The sequence below is a fragment of the Oryzias melastigma genome, linkage group LG13 (assembly GCF_002922805.2).
Source record: "Oryzias melastigma strain HK-1 linkage group LG13, ASM292280v2, whole genome shotgun sequence".
Taxonomy (NCBI): Eukaryota; Metazoa; Chordata; class Actinopteri; order Beloniformes; family Adrianichthyidae; genus Oryzias; species Oryzias melastigma.
Window position 1 is genome coordinate 32093019 of NC_050524.1, and position 24342 is coordinate 32117360.

The 24342-nt window shown below is 38.4% G+C and overlaps 2 protein-coding genes across 10 annotated transcripts in view; both read left to right on the forward strand.

Annotated features, from left to right (window-relative positions):
• LOC112149246 (GRIP and coiled-coil domain-containing protein 2-like) overlaps positions 1-24342 on the forward strand; it is a 523867-nt gene that overhangs the window by 418685 nt on the left and 80840 nt on the right. The window lies entirely within an intron of this gene.
• Positions 1-24342, forward strand: part of kirrel3b (kirre like nephrin family adhesion molecule 3b) — a 216365-nt gene that overhangs the window by 185169 nt on the left and 6854 nt on the right. For 2 of the 9 annotated variants that reach the window (XM_024276839.2, XM_024276841.2), the window contains exons 8-16: positions 3489-3637; positions 3729-3856; positions 5372-5498; positions 13177-13277; positions 14161-14371; positions 20534-20641; positions 21159-21242; positions 21530-21645; positions 22225-22311. In XM_024276839.2, the coding sequence (XP_024132607.1) occupies positions 3489-3637; positions 3729-3856; positions 5372-5498; positions 13177-13277; positions 14161-14371; positions 20534-20641; positions 21159-21242; positions 21530-21645; positions 22225-22311 (1111 nt within the window). The remainder of the gene's footprint in view (positions 1-3488; positions 3638-3728; positions 3857-5371; positions 5499-13176; positions 13278-14160; positions 14372-20533; positions 20642-21158; positions 21243-21529; positions 21646-22224; positions 22312-24342) is intronic. The other 7 variants (XM_024276842.2, XM_024276843.2, XM_024276840.2 and 4 more) reach the window with 6 other exon arrangements.

Sequence of the window (24342 nt, forward strand, 5' to 3'; positions counted from 1 at the left end):
TGTTTCCATTAGCAGCACACTTTTACCTGTGCAACCACATCAGCTCACACACCCATGACCGAGAATAAACACGCAAATTGCCCTCACTTCCAGTATGTGTTAGCGTGGAGACACACCAACACCCTTGTGCAGACAGGGTTCACACTCTCTGCCTGATTCAACCTCTTGAATAGGCTACGGCAGCATACAGAGTGAGTCAGCTGGTGAGGGAGGCTGCACTGACCCTTTCACCCTCCCAAAGGGAATGCAGGTGTTTGTGTTACCCTGGGCCAGCTATGTTTAGACATGAGTTTTGGACAGGGCCCAACACTCCAGCAGAGCTGCCTTGCTCCCTGAGGATGACAACATTCTGTCGCTGCTCCGTACAACGCAGTCAAGGGGTCCCAAACCTGGCAGCTGCATCCTCCACTCGGGAGCAGCCGGCTGCCCAAACAGCTGTGCTTAACCTATTATGACTCCTGCAGTGTGAGCTGATAAAGTGGAGGTGGGAACAATATTGTTTTTCTTACAATGTCATTGTTGTCTACACAAGTGTCTTTTTTTTTTAAGAACCGTTTAAAGACCTACTCCAACGAAAATTGTGTTTTTAGGCCTTTTTAACATGTAGCATTTTCCTCATAATTTATATTTCTGAGTATTTCTTTAATTAAATATCAGGAGTTGATGACAAAATGGTAATTGAAAACGCCCACACACACACGAATATCACTAAAAAAAGGAACACTGTAGCTGCCTGGAATATCTTAAAATAAGTATTTATTTAATTCTAATTCTCAAGAATGAATTAATAATCAGTTTATTTTTTTTTTTTAGCATAATAAAAATTCTCTCTAACCAGGACACAAACCTCTAACCTTTGCAATGGAAGGCGGCCGCACTAACCACCACATTATAGTTTGGTATGACCCTCTCAGCATGGTAGATGTTTTGACAGGCGTCTCCAGTGTTTAAGGTTTAAAGGGTTAAAGATTTCCGTTGTTAAGGGTTTAGAAAGAGGAAAAGAAAAATACTAAAACTAGATCGCCATCTAAATTCTTCCTTTCCAACCAAAAACAAGAGTATTTTTTGACTGAAATGGGGGTGGGTGGGGGTGAATTTCCAAGCAATTGAATGTAAAAAAAAAAACAAAAAAAAAACAGACAAACCTCTGCTTTGAGTGTGTTTTTTCCTCCTCTTCTTTTATTTTTTGACCTCAAAGCTGTGCCTGAGGGCTTGCTTTGCTGCCTTTTTATCCTTAAAGTTTTAAAGAAGCAATAAAAAATAACACAGTGCGTCTCTCCTCCTCCTCCTCCTCCTCCTCCCCACCACCAAATTATTGATTATACCAAACTTTTGAGTTATTTTATTTATGGTTTTAATTACTGGCCTTTTTTTTATATTTTACACGAAATAAGTGGTGCATTAAACTTAAAAACAAAAAAAAACAAAAAAATCATTGTAATTTGGCGCCCCCCGCCTGCAGATGGTGGCTCGTCTATGCTCAGGGCCAGCCCTGAAAGGGATGATGGGAATTGAGCGCAGGCTCAGGCTGCGTTCACACCGAATACAATTCACACAGCAAATTTGCATGGTCCGCCCCTTTTTTGCTGAATTCGCTGCTCGCCGTCTACCTGAGCTTTACGCCGCGGCTGCGTGTGGGAAGAGCTACCAGCCAATGTTTTTGGCATGATCGCTACACGGAGCGGTGTCAGTGGATTTCTCACTTACAATGTATGGAAGACGAGGAAGATGTTGAGAAATCAGGTTTAGTTATTGTGAAGAGTTCTACAAAAACATTGTTTACACGTCTCCATATTTGGGTTCATGAGATCATTCTGAGATTCCGGGAGCTTGTTCACTCTCAGTTTTCCATGACAGCCGCCTCCACTGTGTTTCTGTGTCTCTGTGATTACGTTTGAAGCCTCATTGTCTCGCATTAACCTAAAAAGGGAAAAATTAAAAAAAATAAAATAAAATTAGGGGCCTTTTTTATTATGTATTTTACATTTCACAACAACTTACGCTCATAACTCAGAGACCAATTTTTGATGATCTCCTGCAGAATTTATGTCCTAGAAAACGACACAGGATTTTTGATTTAGCCTAAAAATCTAAATTAAAACACCACTGGGAACACTTTTACAATAGAGCAAAAGATGATTGGGGAGGGACAGTTAAAGTGTGTTTACTTTAAAAGTACTGCTAACCTTTTTTTCCTATAAAATTCTGAGAACTTGGGTAAAACAACTCTTTATTAATTATTAAACACAGTAAGACAGGAATAAAAATATATTTTTACAGATACAAAAAAAGACTCAACTCTTCTGGTTGCCTACAGTATTTGTCAAAATGTTGCACTTAAACTGTCATGAATTATCTTTATTACATTTTTTTCAACATCATCATGTTCTTTTGTGCAATTTCTTTAAAAACCACGAAAGAACTAGAATAAATTAGAGCATTTCCCCAAAATTATCTATTGTACAAGCAGCACTCCATTGGATATAAGGGTGTATAAGTTTGAAACACACATCCGCTATAATTTCAGCATTTCTGGACACACAGGTGTAACGAAACTCTTCCTGTCAAACAAGAAAGAAGCACAAAAAAGATCTACTGCTTAAAATAAATGAGCAGGGGAAAAAAATCCCATGAAGCCCAATTAGAATTCTGCTTCACTTCACTTACTGATTGAATGAGGTAATCTGTTCTCATTTAGATGATAGCGTTGCAGCCAAGCATGGGCCCGGCTTAGTCAGGGAAAACAAATGAGTTCCCTATCCCATGAAAAGTCTTCTTAGAACTGGCAGGCATAGAAAGTGAAGACAGCTAGCGGTTGTGTTGTCACCGGTTCACATCAGCATGCTGCCACCTGCCTGCAGTGGTGGTTTTCCTTGCGCGTGACGAATCGGGTGTCCTGTAGCACCATCTTAATTTTCCAGAGGCCCAACGCTTCCACAGATACCTCTGCTTCATTTTTATAAATGAGCTTTGTCTGCCGCCACAGCAGAGAGCTGTCAGCGCCATGCAGAGTGAGATGCAGCTGCCCGCGGCACCATACAAGTCTCACCTAAACACGTGTGGAGTGCCACTGGAGTCATCATTCACAAAAATAAACAGATGTGCTTTTTCTTATGTGATCCCAAGTCAATTTATTAATGTCAGCTGTTGTGTTTAATACAGTATGTGTCAAGCAATGTCTTCAAAGAGCTACCCATTTGTCATTCTGTGATTTGTTTTTCTTAGCTGGCGCTCCGTGCAGCACACTCTGCCTGGCGTAATGAGGAACGTGCTGTCTGCTCCGAGTTGCCAGGGAGCTTGTCACAGCATGGAGCACTGCCACAAAAATGCGCTGCAGCCAGCGCACAAAACCCTCCCTCAGAATTATGATTTATTTGCACAAGAGAAAACTGTTGACACTAGAGGATGTGAGAACCCGTCTAAACTGTCTTTGCCCTTTGACTCATTTCTCTCTTTGCCTCTGCTTTATTCTATTGTCTTTGTGTCAGATGGGCCAAGGGAGGAAGCGTAATCAAGGAGGTCTCCGGAGACACGTATGAGGTCATAGTGGACCACTCCTTCTTTACCGAACCAGTTTCCTGTGAGGTTACCAATTCTCTTGGCAGCACCAATGTCAGCCGCAATGTTGACGTCTACTGTGAGTGCCTCTTTAGGTGTACGCCAATGCTTTGTCATTGCTGGTTCCTTAAGTCCGGTTTTGGATGTTTGGCCCCATTTCTTTTCAATAGTTGGTCCTCGCATGGCAGCAGAGCCTCAGTCCTTGCAGGTTGACCTTGGTTCAGACGCCGTGTTCAACTGTGCCTGGACTGGAAATCCGTCCCTCACAATCGTGTGGATGAAAAGAGGATCAGGAGTGGTAAGTTACACAACCAAGCTGATCATGACTATGGTTGGACACAGATTGAGTTTTATGCAATTCCGTTGCCAAAGCAGTTCAATTTTTTTGATTTCTGTGCCAATTTCTGTACTTCAGTAATAAAAAAAGGCCTACATCTTCCCAAATCAACACATTTTCATTCCGAAGTCATCTCATTTTGCCGTGGTTAAGACCTCTGTGTCAAAAATTGACATTTTGTGTTTCGTCGCTTTTTGAGGTGCTGGCTGTTCCCATTGAATCAGGGGTCCGCAACCTCCGGGCCGCAAACTGGTGCCCCGCCCCTCTTTGCCGCGTGGCAAATTTGCTGCTCGCCTCCTGTCAATAATGTGATCCTGATCTTGGCGCCATGGCTGTATGCAGGTGTCTTTGAATGTCACACGTCTAATGAATGGAAGACACCGAGATCAGGTTTATTTTTTGTGAGGAGTTCTACAAACATCTACCAATAATAAAAAAGAAACAAAGAAAGTTTTTCTCGTGACCGGGGCTTTTATCTCACTCGGTGGGGGTGTCTTCCCAGTGGGGATGACCGCTGCTTCCGCAGTGTTTCTGTGTCTCTGTGATTGAGTTTGAAGGCTGTCCCACATTAATCCGAGAACGGGGAAAAATAGGGGACCTTTTCTGATTATTGTCTTGATGAAAATAAGAAAAAACATCACAGCTCAGGAGACACGAGCAGGCTGCCCCCGCTCCCCGCAGCGGCTGTCTGTCTGCCAGCACATTGAGCGAGTGAGCTCTGCTGAAGTCCGGCAGGCTTGCTGATTGGGTAACTGAAAACGTCACGTGCCCAAAGTTGAGTTCCTGATTGGCTGATGCGACGCAGCGACCTGTCAAACTTCTGTGATCTGCTGTGAAAAGCAGCCAGACATTTGAGCGCTGTGCGTGCTCGCCCTGTCAGCAGTCTTATATGAGCCCCCCCACTATCACAGGAATGGCAAAAGGATTGTCTAGAACTTCCTACTGAACAGAGTAGAAGTAATTGACATTTCCTAAGACAAATGAAACTTAGCACCGAAATTAGGAAAAGGTTGCAGCAGCTTCTTTCAGTTTTGGTAGAACCACATGAATCATAACAGTTCCTACTTGGAACAGAATTTCGGTGCCCAACCCTAGTCATGACTTAGGCAAAACTTGATGTAATTTATTTGTCATAGCTACATAATCATATATATCCGTTAAAGTCTTACATTTCTGTTCAAAACTTTCGCTGACTCGCTTTCACTCAAGATCCATTGCTTTGATCCACAAATTCAAACTCATTCCACTTTTCTTTTTGTCAACATCAAAGGCCATAGCCTTTCTTCACCAAGCTTGGACCCTAAATTGGATTTTAATAATTGAGAAGAAGTGCCCTTTAAAGTATTAAATGCTCTGTGCTGTGCCTGGGTTTTTCCCTTAGCATTGCCTTGCAGCCATCACAAATGCAAAGGTTTTTTCTTTTTTTTTTTCCTTGCCAATCATTGCGTTGGATGATCTCTGACTCCTTTGCCGCAGGTTCTTAGCAACGAGAACCTCTTGACACTGAAATCTGTGAGACAAGAAGACGCTGGGAAATATGTTTGCCGTGCCGTGGTCCCACGTGTTGGCGCAGGGGAAAAGGAGGTCTCTCTTACTGTCAATGGTAAGTTGTGTTACTAATTGGCCTTTCTCACTAAGAGGTCCGGGTGTGCTCCCAATAGGTTTTGAGTGTGAAACTTGAGATCTTAGGACAACAACACTAGGAAGTGAAGAACAACATGTCTTTGAGTATGTGAAATTCTAACAAAATATCTTACTCTGTTTATTCTCCACATTATTTTTCATTCCGTTTTTTTTTTTTTTTTTTTTTTGGGTCCAGGCAGGCTTTATAACAAAGCCTAAGCAAGCCATAGCAACACTATACAAAAGCATGCAAATTCATGATGTGTTTCCAACAAGCATAATATGTAGAAGCAAAGTCATTGCATCGCATGGTATTATTTAGAAGCCTTTACATATAAAAAGGAATGGAGTAAATATAAGCCAGTCTTTTCAGAGTGTGTTCGCACATTTCATAAACAGGTGAAATGTGCTTAAATGCTAATTATATTCTGCATGAATCACTTGGAAGCTGCCTTTTCTGAGGCACTGACTGACTAATGAATACCAGCCTTGGTGGGAGACCTGGCAACTCTCAAACAAATGACTTCATTATCAGTGCTTGATATTCATGGAGCATGCTTCAGTGTGGCAGAGGCTTTTAGCTGTAGGATTTACATGTTTCTTATTTTTCCCATGTCCATCTCAAAGAAACATGTGTCTAACAAAGAAAAAAAGAAGGAAGAGGGCCTCACCGAGCTGGCAGGATGGTGTTGAATTAAAGCTCACAGTGTATCGCATTTTGAAAGCTAACAAAAGAGTTTGCCTGTAAGCAGTACTCATGCTGATTTGGGAATGTAGATACATCAAGCAGCAAACATTGTGTTTAAAGATTTCCTTTTCAAAGCCCAGACACTAGCTTTGCATATCACAGAGAGCGGGATATCAGTATTCCCTCCAGCGAAAGATCAGAACCATGACTTTCTATGAACCTCAAGAAGCCCCCTCATCCTCGGTGAGGAATTACGCTGAAATCCGGCCGTAAGAGGAAAATTCATGACTGCTTCGATTCTTACTATTCTTTTGATTGCAGTCCAGGCTAGTGTCCTCTTTTCAGCTTTAATGTTTACAGATAATTAATTTTGTTTTGTGTGCCAGTTTATTTTAAAGCATTTCTTCTGTGATCATGTTGCTTAGATTATGTTACTCTGAAAACAACAAAAAAAAATTATCATAATGAAAAGACAATTGATGCTTTTGGAATTGTTTTGTTTCCCAAAGTATTAACTAGAAAAGTTGCATTACTTGCAGAAGTGCTAGTTTGAATGCTTTTTGCTGAAAGTAGTCACTGAAGATGCAGAAGCTTTTTGCTGAAAATGTGTGACACAATTTAATTGCTGAAAGGATTTGTTGAAAATACAAAACATATTTGTAAAATGTTAAATTTGCTAAAAGAAAGGAAATTTCAGTATGAGAAAGCACTGAAGTTGATCTAAATGAAAAAATATATATAGTAAAATTTCTTAAAAATACCTAATACATGCCAATTTTGAAACAAAAGTAGTTGTTGCTTAAATATGAGCCAAACTCCAAATTTCCCTAAAACCCACAGTAGATTCCAAATTAGCTACAAAAAAAAACACAGCTACCTCGTTGCTTAAAAACTAGCTAAACTCCAAAATTGCCTAAAATTCCTCAGTAAACTAAATTAGTCAAGAACGTTAGCCTGTTGCTAAAATAGAAGCAAAACTCTAAATTAGCCTTTAAAAAATCTGAGTAGATAACAAATTAGTCAAAAACATTAGCACAATAATTATGCTCTGCTCATTCACCTATTTCATAATCTTCTGCCTCCGTGCTCAGATTGTCATCTGACATTTAAAGCCTCCTAACCTTGTCCCCCTCGCTCAATAATTGAACCTCCCTTTCTTTTTTTGCAAACCACATGAGGATTGCGGAGTCAATTTTTACCTGGACCTCCAGGCAAATCAGATTGTCAAACTACTGAATGTGCAAAGAGTGTGGCTGAAGTGGAGCCGCGCAGGGATTCATCTCTTGGTTTATTGATTGTCCCATGCCACAATCTCAACTGCAGATGAACCTGGGCGTGCTTCGCCTCCCCTCACCCCTATAGGACCAACTTCGTTGACATTTAGATGCACTCGATTGATTGTGCTAAGCGAGCGCGTGACTGTGTGCATGTGATTATTCATGATGAGATGGCGTCTGCAGCACATTTGGGTGTTTCTGTGCTATTTGTTTTCCCTGCAGTTATCCCCTGATTCCTTAAAGCCATCATTTAAATTACATGTGTTTATAATTTATCACTGCCTCTGTCTATCTCACTCAGTCGCTTTGTGTCACTGGATCCCACTGTGCCATGCCACACAGACATTAGGATTTTTCTTTCCCTGGGGAAGAATCTAATTTAATTATAATCAAACAGCTAGCAGGGGAGGCAGTTTGTGTTTAAGTCACTAATGGGTACATATTGCTTACTGCAGTGAAACTCTTTTTTTGGAGCAAAAGCTACTTTTATTATATGGCTACAAAGTCGTCAGATAATGTAGTTCATACATCTGTTTAAACCAAAAAAATAAGTTATTTAGGATTTAACTTAATGTACGTCTTCTATATTGGTCTTCTATATTATTCATAAATATCTATAAATTGACTTCCATTTCTTTTTGTGCACAAATGTCTCTATAGGGGCGAAGGAACACGTATACCAACACCCATGTGGTATTTGGGGAGCTTTGGCGGAAAAAACCCATTATCGCAACAAGAAAAAGGGAGGGCCAGCGAGCCCATCAATATCCTGCTGAGCGTTTTGTTGTTATAAATCTTCATCTCTTCTGGACTGTGTGGCTGGTTCATTAGAACTCCCAGATTCTCTAAACTATTAGAGACAACAAAATAAGACGGAACAAACTAGAAAAAAGAGAGATTTCTATTTTGAAGTTCAGGTAAAGCATTTGGGCTTTACCTGTATGGATCTGTTCAGCTTATATTTGCTGAAATCATTTTGTGTAAAGAGTTACAAAACCATTTTTGTGCTTTTAATTTGTTTTGAACCATATAAAGCCCTCTACATTGAAAAAAAAAAAAAAAAAAAAATTCAATTGTATTTTTATTGAGATAAATTTGAAATCCCTAAAAATATTAATCCATTACCATATTTTTTAATGAGATATAGAGAGTATCAATTATGATACGATGGGTTGTTTGGTACGTTTTTACTCGAAGTACTTTTAGCGTGAAATGTGTAAAATATTGACAAGTGTTCAGTAAGCCCCTCATTTACCCGCCACCTCAAATATGATACATTTGTAACATTATGCAACTATAATATAACAAATTATTCATCAAAACATTTAGCATTTTTTCAATAGTCATTTAAAATCATGAATAACAATAGATGATTTAGTCTCACCACAAAGTTTAGAAAATTAGCAAAACTTTTCCCGCCAAAAGTGTTTTTGAGATTTCATGAAAGCAGCCATTTTGAAATGAGTAGTAAAGGTCCTTCTACTGCAGGGGTGTCAAACTCAGTCACACAGGGGGGAAAATCCAAAACAAACAAGATAAACATTTATTGAAATAATAAAACAAACTAAATTGTAAAAATGTTTGAACTTTAAAAACAGCGTTTTTTACATAAATATGAGTAAAAGTAGGCAGGAATATTATTTCAGAATAAATCAACTTAAATATGTAATAATCTTTAATATTTTACTCTCCATAATAAAATATTCTGTCAAAATTATACAAGTTAGAAATAAAGTAAGTGTTAAAAGAAAACAAACCCTCAAATTTCTTTACTTGTATGTAATTTTAAATGAAAAATCAAACTTACAAATATCCCAAAAGATCTTGTTTCTAAAAAATATATCCTGTCAAAATTATATATTTTAAAGGAAATGGCCTATGTGGCCACACTGGCATTCAAGGCAGCTGATGCACTGCATGATGGGATTTGGAGTTAATTTTGTAGTGACGGTCACAGACAAATTGGGCCTTCGGTCAGATCTGGAAGTACAAGGAATTGTGGGATATTGTTCCCTTTGCCTGTCTGGGCGGATTGGGATTTAGGTGTGGCTTTTGTCAATGTTTTTGTTGTCTGGTTGTTTTACTCTGTTTACTTTCTTTTATCCAGTTATGTTAGAAGTCATTCTATCTGATCTCTCAGCCTCCATAATCATAGTGTTGCTTCATTAAGTTAGCAAGATAGCATCAGGACGATAATAATAATAGTATAAAATGATCTGGAAGGCTGGATATAATTACCCCGGGGGGCCCCCAGGGTAATTATACTTCGACACATATGTGTTCTACTGCCTCTAGTGGAATAATAATGCACTACAGCCAAGAAAAAGTGGATCAAATTATATGCAATGGGGCTTCTACGGACATTTCTCATCGAGCTAATGAGTTAGGGGTTCTAGAAATGTTTGTATCAAATATGATACTAACGGTTTTATAGGGTTGGAAATTTATTTGAGGTGTAAATGGAGCAAGTTTAAAGTCTGCCACACATGGTCACATTTGAACGCTTGGCGATGACGCCTAAACACATATTCTCTAACATACTGTAACTTTTCAACTGCTTCACATGATCACATTAACAATTAAAAACTTACAATTAAATCAAAGAACATAAACGCTGGAGCTCGGGTGTTAAATGGCTAAAACGTGACTGTAAGTGGCTGAGTCAAACATTTCTGTTGCCCTGTAGCTATTTGTGTTCACTTTTCTCACAAAGGAGAAAAAAAAATGGACAAACTTGAAAGCCGATCTGCTAGGTAGACAGGAAATGTCAAGCATCTGTTCAAATCAAATAGCTCAGCTTGGAAAGGAAATGTAAGCTCTGGCATTTTGACACCCACATTGATATTGTGCAATAACACTGGGATGTCCACTTTAGCATTAACACCCCGGATGGATGATAGAAGCAATGCACTCCATGTTCTGATTATCCTCCCCAACATTTGATGCTGCCACCCACCTCCCAGCTACTAATGTGTCTACTCACTAATCACACACTTTTAACCCAGGAAAGTCAGATAGATAAAACTATCTGAATTATATTGCTGATTTGTAGCTCTGATCCATTGAATAGATCCCCTCCAGGCATCAAGAAAATCCCTCTTCCTGCCTCTGAGCAATTGATCTTTCCACGTCCAATTGAAGCGATGCAAGCCACACACATATATTTCAATTTAACCAGAAGTTAATTCATCTACATGCTCGATTCAGAAGATCTTCTAGGGAGCATAACATGCACTTACTGTGTTAACCCATCTACTCCATGCTGGTTAACCAGGGGAAACAGGACAACAGCTTTCAGCACATTTATCTCAGAATGACTGCAGCTCAGCGCGCTGCAGTACAGTAGCAGCCTTCCAGCATCCTCCAGAAGCATACCAAGACACCATCTGGCAAAGTCTCATTAAAATGCTAATTCATTTTAATAAGAGACAGGTAATAAACTGCAATTATGTATCGCCAGAGAGATGGCAGAGAGCGGGAGTTTAAGGAAGTTGGCAGAGATTTGAGTTATCTCACTAATCAAGAAGCTTCCTCACTTGCCTGCCTACCCCTCTATGTCAAATCCAAAGTCTTAACCTTAACCCCATCACATAACATTCACTTTTTATTGCTTTTTAAAGGCCTTCCTACCAGGAGGAAATTCTCACTACTTTCCTATTTGCCTTTTTGTAATAACCCAGCTTTCAGATGTACTAAAGCACAGGTGACTGCAAACATTTATGGATGCAGCGTAATGTTTTATACTATATTAAAAGAGGATAAAGGAATACTACAGCAGTGGGTTGAGGAATTTAGAAAAAAAAGCGTAGTTTTGCACATTTCCCTCATCGTGAACATAGTAGTACTGTCAAGGATGTTGGTTATAGACCCAAACGCAGAAGACAAGAGTTGGTGGCAGAAACGTAAACATTTACTAAATAAACTTAAACATGACAAAACCAAAATAAACCAGTGACGTAGCAGAACAGAGTAGAGCAGATGACCTGACAAGGAAGAACTGAAAACCAGACATTTAAATAGACTGAGGGGTAATTAAGTGAAATGAAGACAGCTGTGGATCATGACAAGTCCTCACAGTACCCCTCCCAAAAGTTAAGATCCCAGATGCCCCAAAAAGAAAACACACAACGCGGGAGGGGACAAGGAGAAACAAAACAAGTCCAGAAAACATTCAGGGTTCCTGCAGCCAGACAGATGTAAGGGGTATCAGAACGCCTTCTCAGGAACAGGCGCGAAGAAGAGCAGTCCTGGCAACTCTCCCCAGGGACAGGAAACATGAAGGGGAGCAGTCCCGATGACCCTCTGGAGCAGGAAATACAGCCAAAGGGGAAGAGTGGTGACCATCCTCAGGGACAGGGAATGTGAAGGAGTGGTTCCGGCAACCCTCCACTGGAACAAGAAGCTGTAAGGATGTCCCCGACAATCCCCCTCAGGAACGGATCTGGTTGACGTGGAATGACATGACTTGACATGGCTGCAAGAAATTCCATCGGATGTGGCATGACTTGGCAGAAAAAACTGTCACCGCAGCAAAAATTCCCCTGCTTGGTCCAAGGTGGTCAGATCATTCTGTCAGGAACTGATGTTGGAGGACCCAAACGCAGGAGACCAGGCTTGGAGGCAGAAACTTAAAATATTTAAATAACTGAACCTAAACATGATAAAAATCATGGGATCAGCAAAAGGTGACATGTCAGAGGAGACCAGATGACCTGACAGTTATTTACTGAAAACCAGACTCTTAAATACACTGAGGTTGATTAACTACATGAAGACACCTGAACATGGTGAGATTGAACATGAAAAAAACCTAACCATAGAATCATGACAAACATTCTTCATTAGTGCAATATTTTACTCTAAAACGAAACAGATGAATACCCTTCATTTAGACGTGTGTATCTGTACTATCGGGGCTGTTATCTAGGGATAGCCTCCAAACCAGATGGCGAGCTGACCAGCCATTCAGGTTGCACTACACCAGATGTGTCAAATGAGATTTTGTCCGCCTTCTGAGGATGCATATTGCCTTTATGTGCAAGGCTGCAGTTCTCCCGTTGATTAAGCTAATCGTGTTTAAGGAATTCAAGGTAATAATAAGAGCACTTAATTTAGTCTAACTAATTTTATGAGAAAACTCAATGGCGTAGAACAAATGTAAGCTATTAAACATTTATTGACTGTTAATACACAGCAGAAATAGACAGCTTGACGAATGTCCAATTTTTAATCAAGGACCATTTATTCATACTGTTTTTACTTCAGAGTCACAAGATTCTGCATTGTTTTTCCCCAATAACTTGTTTTAGGGGTGAACTTTGTTGTAAGTTAATAGAAAGTGGTAAGACACTAAATCAAGCGCTTATCTCCACACAGAGGCATGTCCTTCTTCCATCTGTGCAGTCTTGATTACGCTTCACGGAACAAAATCTACCTCAGCAGGAGAAATCAACCGAGCCATAAATCAACGGCTTCTTGATCCAGAAGGATGTCTAGGTCACCACTTATGTCCTTTGCTCAAATCAGAGGTGCACATGGCAAAACTGTAGTCATGTGCAGATCCAACCAAACCTGCAGACAAAATAAAGAGTCCTACATAACAAAACACATCAGCTGTTACTGGTCAGAACAGATGAAGATCCAACTGAAGAACACTGAAGATTTTAACATTTGAATTTCTGTTTCTTTTTCAGGACCTCCAACCATATCCAGCACCCAGACCCAGCAAGCACTACATGGAGAAAAGGGCCAGATCAAATGCTTCATCCGCAGCACACCACCACCAGACCGTATTGTTAGTGAATTTAAATCTAACTCAGCAGATCGTATTTTATTATTTGTAAGTAGGACTGGGTTGATAAAATCGATTAATCGATTGAAGCTTAATAGAACAACAATCAATTCATAAAAATATAGATCAATTTAGCACATTAAGCTAAAGTCTGCTAGCTTGATGCTAACGTTTAAGAAAATTTCTCATAGGACGGCTAATGCTAATGCTCAGTCAACATAAACATACATTGCTGACTAGATGAACATCTTTATAAACTCACAGGCATGAATTTTCCAAACTCTCAAGGAAATATATAAGTCACCAATTCTGGTCTAAAGCAAAGCTTTTTTTTGCCATTCTTTGCTTATTCTTCTGGAAAAAGAAGTAATTATATAGTGCGATCGCCACCTAGTGGCCAAACTGAAATGCCCTCCAGGAGAAGCAGAACAATGTTTACAATTTTAATAATTGTATGATAATTTTTGTTAGAACTTCTGCTTTAGAGAATCCATGTAACACTGTATGATATTAACAATCTCAGTATTTCACTAATACATGTTACAGTATGTGAACTTTATCAGATTAATATAAATATATTCAAAACATATGGTAGGTAATTAATGTTCTAAACAAATGTGTCTAAATGTGTACACTAAAAATTGAATTGAATCGTATTTAATTGGGAGAATTGAGAATTGAAAAAAAAAAAATCTGATTTGATCCAGGCTCTTATGAATCAAATCAAATCGTTTCTGGAAATTACTATTGATACCCAACCCTATATATAATGATTATTTCACCACCTCCAATGCAATATCCAAAAACATCCATGCAGCTCTCAAAGTTTATACATGTCCCAAAATTGCTGTATTAAGTGTAAACATCTTTGTGTGTGTGTCTTCAGGCATGGTCATGGAAGGAAACCGTGCTGGAGTCTGGAACTTCTGGCCGCTACACTGTAGAGACCGTCAACACGGAGGAAGGGGTCATTTCCACTCTCACCATGAGCAACATCGTCCCAGCAGACTTCCAGACCATCTACAACTGCACAGCATGGAACAGCTTTGGCTCCGACACCGAGATCATACGCCTGAAGGAACAAGGTGGGAGCCAAGGTTCGACAGGTTCCACCTTCCTCTTCTTCAAATTACGTGTTTGTGCGTTTCTGTAGACTTACGATAGACAGTAGGGAAACTGTGGAGCTGTGTTGGAACCCTGGACCATGAAGTCACGTTGGTTGTGTTTATTTGCTAAGGCTCAATTATAAATGTGTTTAACTCAATTAGACATGACTGAGGTCCACTTGATACTAAAGCTGGGCGATATGGCCAAAGAAATCGTATCTCCGATTTTTTTCATTTAAAATTCCATTTTAATAGGTTTTTTTTTCTCCTTGTTTTTACTTTCTTTAACAAAGGCTACAAATTAAAGAACATTTTATTTGAACATTTTCTTTTGGCAATTGGCTCGAAGACAAAATGCAGCTAAATACAAGCTGTTAAAATGTTTGTAGAACAATGCAGCAGGTGTTTTGTGAGCTACCGCCAGCTTAAACATCCTATAAAGAGAAATAATATTCTCATTTGGCACTTTTGGTAGAAACAGCCGTCAAACTGATTTTGATGTGTGTGGTTTGATGCTCCAACTTTGAAGTCACAACCCAGTGACCAAAGAAACTTTTTACTAAGAAATTTACATGACTGATATTTTTAAATATATATATATATTTGGGGTCAACACTGGACTGTAATGTTACAAAGAGACTACTAATAGTGCAAAGTGGATTCTTGTCTGGCATTATTATATTTATAAAATACAATATTTATAAATGTACTATGATTAATGTAGTTATATTTATCCACCTCGTCTTAAAACATTGCTCGACATTGAAGCGATCCTCCATGTTTCATATAGGTAACACAGGAACAGCTCGTTAGCATTAGCAGCTAGTATTGTAGCATGCTAGCATGAGAGTGTAATAACACTGCTGTCTTCAACACTTTTATTAAGCGTTATATTACTGTAAACGTTATGTTGCTATAGAGCAGCAGCTTTATCCTCCGGTTCTGTCTGGATCTTTTTTGTAAAATCGCTGCATGTCCTACTCCTGCATCAACTAAAGAGCAAACGGCTACGCAGAGACGATTAGCGAAGGGGGGGATGTTACCTCCTCGAAACACACGCAATTTTTTATTTTCTTTCTTTCTTTTTTTTTTTTTTTTTGCAAACAAGCTTTTTCTATATCTCTGCCTCATTGAAGAATCTCCTTTTCTAGCTGCAGGTTTAAAATCTCTGCTTCACAAGAGATGGACGGGCTGATTTTATGCTGAACTACTGAAGCCAAAGAGAGCAGAGAGCTAGAAAAATAAAATCTCGATTTTATTGTTTTATTGCCCAGCGTTACATAGTTTGTTTGTTTGTTAGACAACTTCTACTGTTGTAGAAATGTCATGGATCTCCAAGTTGTGTTTCCCCAGTGTCTTTTTAATGTTCTCAACCTGGGGTTAAGTAGGTTTCTAGAAAAAAAAAAAAAAACTAAGAGTTTATGGTTTCACATCCACCACACCAGTTTTCCACACCTTCACTGCCTCACTGGGACTTTATCTCTCTTTTTATCCATCTGCTTCTCTCCAGTGAAAATTGAGGGCTCTGTGTCAACTGCCTTTATTATGCTAATGTGCTCTTGGTTAAATCTGATTTCCCCAAACCCCTACCCTGGTTAGGGAAACCAGGTTTCTGGTGTGCAAGAGATTTAAGAAACCAGGTTACCTGAGAAAAGCCAAAGCAATCTGGTTACTTTAGCGTGAACACACCTAATGGGCTCTGGAAACTGTCCTGGTGCTCCATAAGGAAGGTTAATTTGTAGAAGTCTTTCATAAGAATTGGACAGACTACTTAAGAATGAACTAAAAATATTTATTTTCTGCTGAAAATGTTCAACATAATTACCTTTGTGAGGTTCTTGTCTCCTTCGTTTGTCGGTCAAATACTTTCATGAAATAATTCCATCTTAAACATACAGTCATTTACTTTCCTTGGACTGAAAATTGAATATATATTGATATCAGTAAACCTATTTTCAAAACATATGTCAATGCTCTTATTTCACGGATTCTTTATTAGGTCGCAATGATTCCTGTGTATCCCGACTGCAATTGATTTGTGATGATATACACCTCAAGTCTATTTTTAGTTGGATGGTGTGACTGAAGCCACTAATGTTTACCCTTTCATAAATAAAACAGAGGCACAGATACATCTCTGCATAAGTGTGTTAAACACTTGAAATCCTAACCGAGTATAATCAGTGGGGACACACTCTTTACTGTAACAGCAAGTTAATGAAGTCTAAATATGTGTATACCTTTGATTCATGGTATTTTATTATAATAAAAGAAACATGCATTACAGAATACAGGCTTTGTAAAAACGACAAATCAAAAACAGAGTGCAACCTCCATTCCTGGACACTAGAACAGTGTTAGGTCATCAGGCACATTTATCACACACTCCTCTCTTACGTTATAACAAAGGCTCGTTCAGTGGATTTTTTCCCTTATACTGTGATGACAATTTTCATTACAAATGCCTGAGAATGTATTTAAAGTTATTACTTTAAATACTTAAAATATATGTTTATTGCAACCTCCACCACACACTTATCTTGTCATGGACAGCCTCTTCTAAGGATCTTGACATTGACATTACTTGATATGTAAACGTTTACTGCGACGTTTACTGCACATATACGGAAGTCGAAAACGGCCTGCCCTAGTTTTTGTTTTTGGATTGTTTTCTTGAGAAAATGAGATAATAACTCATTATTATGACAAAACAAAGTTTGTTTTCTCAAGAAAACGAAATAATCAATAACAATAATCTCCCTTTCCCACACTGAGAAGCCAAGCCTTCTCTTTATTTTGTGGTTCACAACAAAAACAGTAGAAGAAAACACTCCACAAAGTTCTTTTTTAGTCTATTTTTTATTTTATTTTTTTAATAGATCGAACCTCAAACACCTTTTATTCCTTTAATTCACCAGCCCTCCGCCCTTTTACTTCCCTGAAACAGGTTGATTGACAGAATTCAGGGCCGACGAGAATCTGAGCATGGTGCGTTCACTGAACTCTGAACATTAGCGGATCCTAACAGCCCCTTAGCCCAACTCAGTCCACTACTATCCTTTTCTTATTTTTACAATCTGCAGCAAAACAAAGCAGTTTTTCATAAAAAATGTCAACACTATTTAATTAATCAATTATATATGGATCAGTGCTGGTGTTCGACGTTTTCTTTGATCAACTGCTGTGTTTTGCTGCTGACATCCGGAGTTCAGTGAATGCACCATTCTTTGTTCTTGATGATCTCGCCATAACGAGAAAACAATAAAAAAAGAAAAAAAAAAAAAACCACAGTGCAGGCCATTTTTGACTTACGTACGCACCAATCACATGTGTTTGAAATTCAAGTAGATAATAAATTTATGCTATTGCTTTGGTTGTCATTCGAGAGTGTGTTATCAAATTAATTTGGCACACAAACTTTGTAATAATCTCTTAGATATTTTTTTAAGTCAAATCTTCTCTGCTGGTGCCAAACAGCTTATGCAGTTGTTGGTTCTGGAACCCCCTGTTCCTTTGAGCATGTGCCTCCCACAGTCTGTAGGGTTTGGCTTCAATACTGAGCATGCTACATTTCATTGATCTGGAAAGGGTCCGTGTGCTAAGACATTTATGTCGGATTGGCCAAATTCCTTATGATGGGGGGGTATCAGAGACATCCCAAAAAGATGACACCTTAGCTTATAAGGTAGCAATATGGGGTCAAATCAGCATCATCTTAAAGTGAATGAAAAACAATAAAAAATTGGAACAAAAGCATTGAAAATTGCAAAATTCAAAAGCAGTTTTTAACTCAAAAATACATATTGAAGACTTTCAGGAATTATTGAAAATTTGAAAAATCTAAAATGTAACATTTGAAAAATTATATTAAAAACTTGAAAGAAATTTTGAAAATGTGAAAAAAATGTACATTTGAAACCTGAATAACTTGAATTACCTCTTAAAAAATAAATGTTTATTTGTACTTTCAACTTTAACTTTTTTCATTTTCCTTTTTGCTTTGAGTTCTCTGTTATCAGTTTCAATTTAGAATTTTCACTGCTGAGCTGATCTAATCTTACAAGGGGTGGGGCTTATTCTATGCATTCTTGTAAGATCAGCTGAAGGACGATGTTAATCAAACAGTGTTAAACACAGCCCATTGGCTGAGCCGTTGCAAATGCTGGTTGAAGAAATACTATCCGGCTGGTGTCCAGCCTTAGAGGAATGTCCCAGAGTGTTGAACTTCTTCCATATGCTCCAAATTTACCGTTTGTTGTAAGAATCAAGTGTTAAATTGCCAAAGTGTTTCGTTTCTTCAAACTTTAATCATCCTTGCCACCAAACTAGAGTCAAGTGCGGAGTAATCTGTTTGGTTTTGGCAGAAAACATTTGGCAGCGTCTTCAAGGATGCAACCCACGTCCTCAACTCTGCTGCTCTTCCTACAAACACATTTTCTTTAACCAATGTTAAACAATTGAAGAGGACTAAATAGAGTTTCCAAGAGTGCAAGAAAGGAAGTTTTGAAATATAGAAAAAAATATGGTCACACGATATGAGGAAATGTGCAACATTAGGGATTAATACTCCAATGATGATATGACTTTCAATACACGAACAAGCAGAAAACTAATACATAATTTCATTTTCACTGCAGCAGTTTTATATAAGTAAAAGTCAGCATTACTTACTCCAAATGACACTCATCTACGTAGGAAGTGGGCGTAAGAGGCAACCATACAGTTGGTCAAATGATTTAAGGCAGGAGTGTCTAACTCAATCGCACAAGAGGCCAAAATTCAAAGTACACCGTAAAAGTATTAGCTAAATGCCAAACTAGCCTAAAAAACTAAAAAAAAAAAAAACTTAGGTTAGCCAAAACAGCTAGCATGTAGCTAAAAAGCTAGCTAAATTTCGTAACCTTCGAAACATGACCCGCTGCGCAGCTGCACTGCTTCACTCGTTCTTATCTGAGCTGCTAAGAAGCACCGCAGTCCGCGTTTTTATGTGATACTGGGAGCAATGTGGCACAGAGTTTCTGTTTAGTACCTGTTCCAATTCGAAAATAAGTGGTAAATGTTTCATAACAACTAAAACCACGAGGCTTACTAAACATTTGACAGATCTTGTAGTTCTTTTGGTCGCGGTGGAGAGCTGCTCAAAGAGGCTCAATGTGCTCTGCTGCCAACTAGTGGTCGGAGGTGAAGGTGGAAACAAAAGCAAGATGTTGAAGGATGCTCATAAATAATTAAATAAATATCGTCATGTCAACATTTAAATTGATACAAGTATCGCCATATCGAAATATCGCAATATATCGCCAAATTGATTTTCCCTACAATCTTATAATTTATCGTATATCGTGATAACGATAAATTTGCAATTTATTGTGCAAGTCTAGAAAAAATAATCATATATTTCCTTAATTTTTATGTTGTTATTATCTATTTTTCAGCTGTTGAATAGAATAGAATAGAATAGAATAGAATAGAATAGAATAGGGGTGTCAAACTCAATTGCACAGGGACCCAAAATCCACAACACACCTTAGGTTGTGGGCCGAACAGGATAAACATTTATTGAACACACTAAAACTACATTTTTTAAAACTTTAAAAACCTAACTTTTTAACATAACTCTGAATAAAAACAGGCAGGACTAATATTTCTTTCTTGATTAAACAATGAAGAAATCGATTGATAAATATCTGTGCACCAATCCCGCTGACATAATTGCAGTTCAATAAATGGAAAAACACCCGCACTTTACTAAGTTAAAATGAAACCACGCAGTGGAAAAACCAAACATTAGGTTCAACAAAAGTAGATAGTCATCAGACGTTAAAATAATGAGACTCTCTCTAGAATGCTTATCCACACCAATAACGAAAACGGTTGGTAATTGTAGTTTTTTTTTATTTTTAATTTTGCTGTTTTCAAATGCTTATATTGTTTTAAAACCTGGCATTGTACCTGTGCAATATCCAATGATAGAGACAGAATATGAAAGTTGAATTTTGGAACAGAAATGTAAAAGAAGAGAAGAGAGTTGTTATGATTTTATGTTTGATCTAAACTTATGTCAAAAGACATTTTTGGGGGGAATTCAGTGTACAAATGAGATGTTTGTGATTTTCATTGTGGAAGGTCATGTGTCTTTTTTGCTCTCTGCAGAATCCCTCCCGGTGGCTGTGATCATCGGCATAGCAGTGGGAGCTTTCGTGGCCCTTATTGTCCTAATGGGCACCATTGGTGCATTTTGCTGCACTCGTTCCCAAAGAAGTACGTCTTCTGTCTATTCTTATGTCCTTTTGAACATGCATGCCAAAGTGCTGTACTAACCCAAAGCACACTGAAAGATGTCCATCCACTCATTCTGTTTTGACTTCAGCAACAGAGATCGAATTTGTGTCATAAACAAACCATTTTTTTCAGATTTCCTTTTTCTTGTAGCTACAACACAAAAACTTTAGGAGATTGTTGCAGATTTTTTTTTTTTTTAGCTAAATTTGAGTTTTGCGAAATTCACCCTCACAGTTTAAGTAGAATAAATGACCAGTAAAGATGGACATCTTTTTGTCTTGCAAAGATCGCTAGATCCTAATCAGAATCAGGGCTCATTTTATGCATTCTCAATCAGGCTGCATTCGCTTTTGAGACTCTTTACGTCCCACTTTGTTCATTGTCACCCACCCATAAATCAAATGATTCAAGCCGGAGGCAGCCAGCCACTGTCTCCATCCAAGAACCACATTGTGCTACTGGTCCCCTCAGCATGTCTATTGTCTGTATACTACAGAGGAAGCGCACCTGGTTATGCCCTCACTGCCCGTCTCCATCTGTGCTCACCAGAGAGAACTTGCAAGCAAAATTAAGACAGAAAGTAAGATTTTGTTATATGACAGCATAACATCCGCATTTTCCTGAACAGAATGAGCCACCGCTGGAAAACTGCATGTATGTGAAAAGACAGGAAGCAGAAATAATTAATAATTTTGGCTGTTTTGTTATGTGAAAAAGGGGAGATCTCTAACAAAGCAGACCCAGGTCCTTTGTTAAGCATTACAATGCTTCAAACTGAAATGTGGGAAATGATTATGTCAACAAATACAGATGGTTGTTTCTGGCAAATTATTGAGAAGTGCGGCATGTGTTGCCTTCTTCTGACAGATCTGAAAGGAGTCGTGTCGGCGAAAAATGACATCCGGGTGGAGATTGTGCACAAAGACCATAACGCGGCGAGAGAGAACGAAGAGCACAGCTCCATGAAACAACTGATGGTGAGTGTGAGTGTCACAGCATCCTTCCTTTATCAGAGATATCAGCGTATTTTTCAAATCCGACAGTTGAGTAATGAATGCATGCGGTTGCTGCTGTTGATGTTTTACGTAAAAATGCACTATTTCACAAAGACACTGAGTAGATAAATGTATTTTAGATCGAAGTGTGTCAGCTTTTGTAATCCTACAGCGGTTTCTTCCATATCTACAGCCATCCCTGAAACAAAAAGAACTCCTTTGAGTGTTTTCTTAGTTTGTTCAACCTTTGGTTTATTTATAGATAAAGCTTTGAGACTGCATTTTCTTTCAAAATATTTAGTGAAGTCGGCACTTCCTTTAAGAGCAGAAAGTTTAACTCAGCTATCGCACAAATCTGCATTATGTAAAGATAAATAAAAGATATTCAGAGATGAATTTTTAATGCTCCCTGCCAGCCCTGAGTGAAGGTGAAGCATGTTTGACTGATATTAAAAAAAGGAGAACAAGTGATAAAAGCTTAACCCATTTATCTCAGAATGTCTTTTTTTAGTGGCGGAGGTTCGATAAGCTCGAGCTCTTAACGCGCTTCCCTTGATGTCTGTGTAGGTTGAACGGGGAGAGTTTCAGCAGGAATCTGTTCTAAAGCAGCTGGAAGTGTTACAAGAGGAGGAGAAGGAGTATCAGCACATAAAGGTATGCCTGATGAACGCTGGCAGCACGATGGCGTGAATGCAGGTACTAGATAGCCCAAAAAGGTGAGGCAGGGAGAGCAAATACCAGGAGGAAAATAGTGGTTTTCCATTGTCAAACCTGTCTAGTATTAATTTCTCTCCTCTACAAGTCTGGGGATATATTAGGTCCTCTTAAAGGACTGATTTTAATAATCAGTTTCTTAATTTCACAAGTTCAAGAAATGAGTTTGGCCTCAAGACACTATCTCAGACTTACATATATTATGCTATAGGCGGGAAAACTGAGATTAATCGTTTGAAAGTAGATAAGACCTGATTAAAGCTCTTGTTATTTACCTAGTCTGATTTTATCTTTGTTATACAACTTCATTTATTTGATGATTTTTTTGTATTTTTACAGCATCTTTAAAAAAAAAGTAATTTAATAATCCATAGTTAACATATTATTTTAAAAAACTATATGACTTGTCAAACTTAGGTTGTGTCTGAGCTCCTCCACTGATCACTACAGAATACACTATATAGTGCGTTTGCCATTTTGCATTGCTGTCCAAATCTACTATTTCAAAGTGCCCCTTCAGTGCCCCTAGAAATTTCCCAGAATGCTTCGCGAATAACCAGTGTGGATCAATGCACACTAGATTGGGGAATAAGACCACAATGCATTGCGTTTAAAAAACGTTTGCAAAAGTAATGTATTTGTATGTATCTTTTAAATCAACATTTTTATTAATAGAGCACAATGAATTCATCAATATTCATTAACTGCAATTCCCTTAACTATGACATTACGCAAATTGGATTTTTGCTATAAATTTGCTTAATTGAAAAACACCACAATCTTTCTGTCCATGACATCCATGGCCTGAATAAGACGCCAACGTCTCCTTTTATAGTTGATGATGAGCACGAGTGCCATGGAAGAAATGTGATAGTTTCTGCTGTAAATCAAAGTACTTTTCATATCCGTTCATTAACACATGAGTTGGTTTGTGTTTTTCACATAATTTCCATTTAATGGAAACAGTGTAATTGCAAAATTGTGTTCTTTTGACATTTCTAGAAAGTTTTGCACATATAAGTAAAGGAAACACAGCTAAAGTATCATGCTTGCAATTATTAGGTTTTTTCTATTCATTAAATCAATTATGTCATATTTGCTAACACATTCTCAAGAGTCCAGTACTTGTACCCTAACCCAGTTGCAGGACCCTAACCCAGTACAGGGTTCAGATCTGGTACTGTGTCCGGTTCATGCCCGGTAACGCATCTGGTACCGATTCAGGTCTGGTACTACATCAGGTCCCGCGACCGGTGCTGAATTAGCTACCAGTACTGGATTTGGGTACCTGTGCGCTCCGAGTCGCGGTATTGGACCAGTTCCGGACAAGAAGTTGGGGACCGATGACTTAATGGGAAAAGCCAACATGTCAAAAAAAGACCAGTTGGGGACATCCAAAACGTCAAAGTGTCGCAGAGGGGTCCCTCACCCCGTCAATATGCGATGACTTGGGAATGTGAACGTGTTGTATCTGCCGTTAAAAAAACAAAATAGAAAGTTTGTTTTCCGAATTGTTTTTTAAATCCAGGCCATTGGATAGTCCTGCACTAGTTAGTGTCATAAAAATCCAATTTGATTCAATAAAGGTTCCTAAAAATAAAACAAAAAAGTCTGCCCCAAAATTGCTACACGTATGCATTTTCCCTTCAAAATAAAATAACATGCCAAAAGGTTAAAATATACATGTTTTTTGATTAAATATGTGGCTTTCTGTGAAAAGTCTGTTACTTTTGTTGTGCAGCAAAGATTGAAGAGAATAAGAGGAGAACACAGATCCCAGGTGCTGGTTCAAACAAGGTTTATTTTGAAAGGGATGGTAGATGGGCTGAGATGGGTTCTTGAGGACAGCAATGGGTGATGGGCAAAAAAAACACACAAAAAAAAAAACTGAGTTTTCTGAGAAAACAAACAAACCTCCCAGAAAAGCTTTTAACAAAAATTGCAAGACTGGGTCTTTGAACTGTCCTAGTT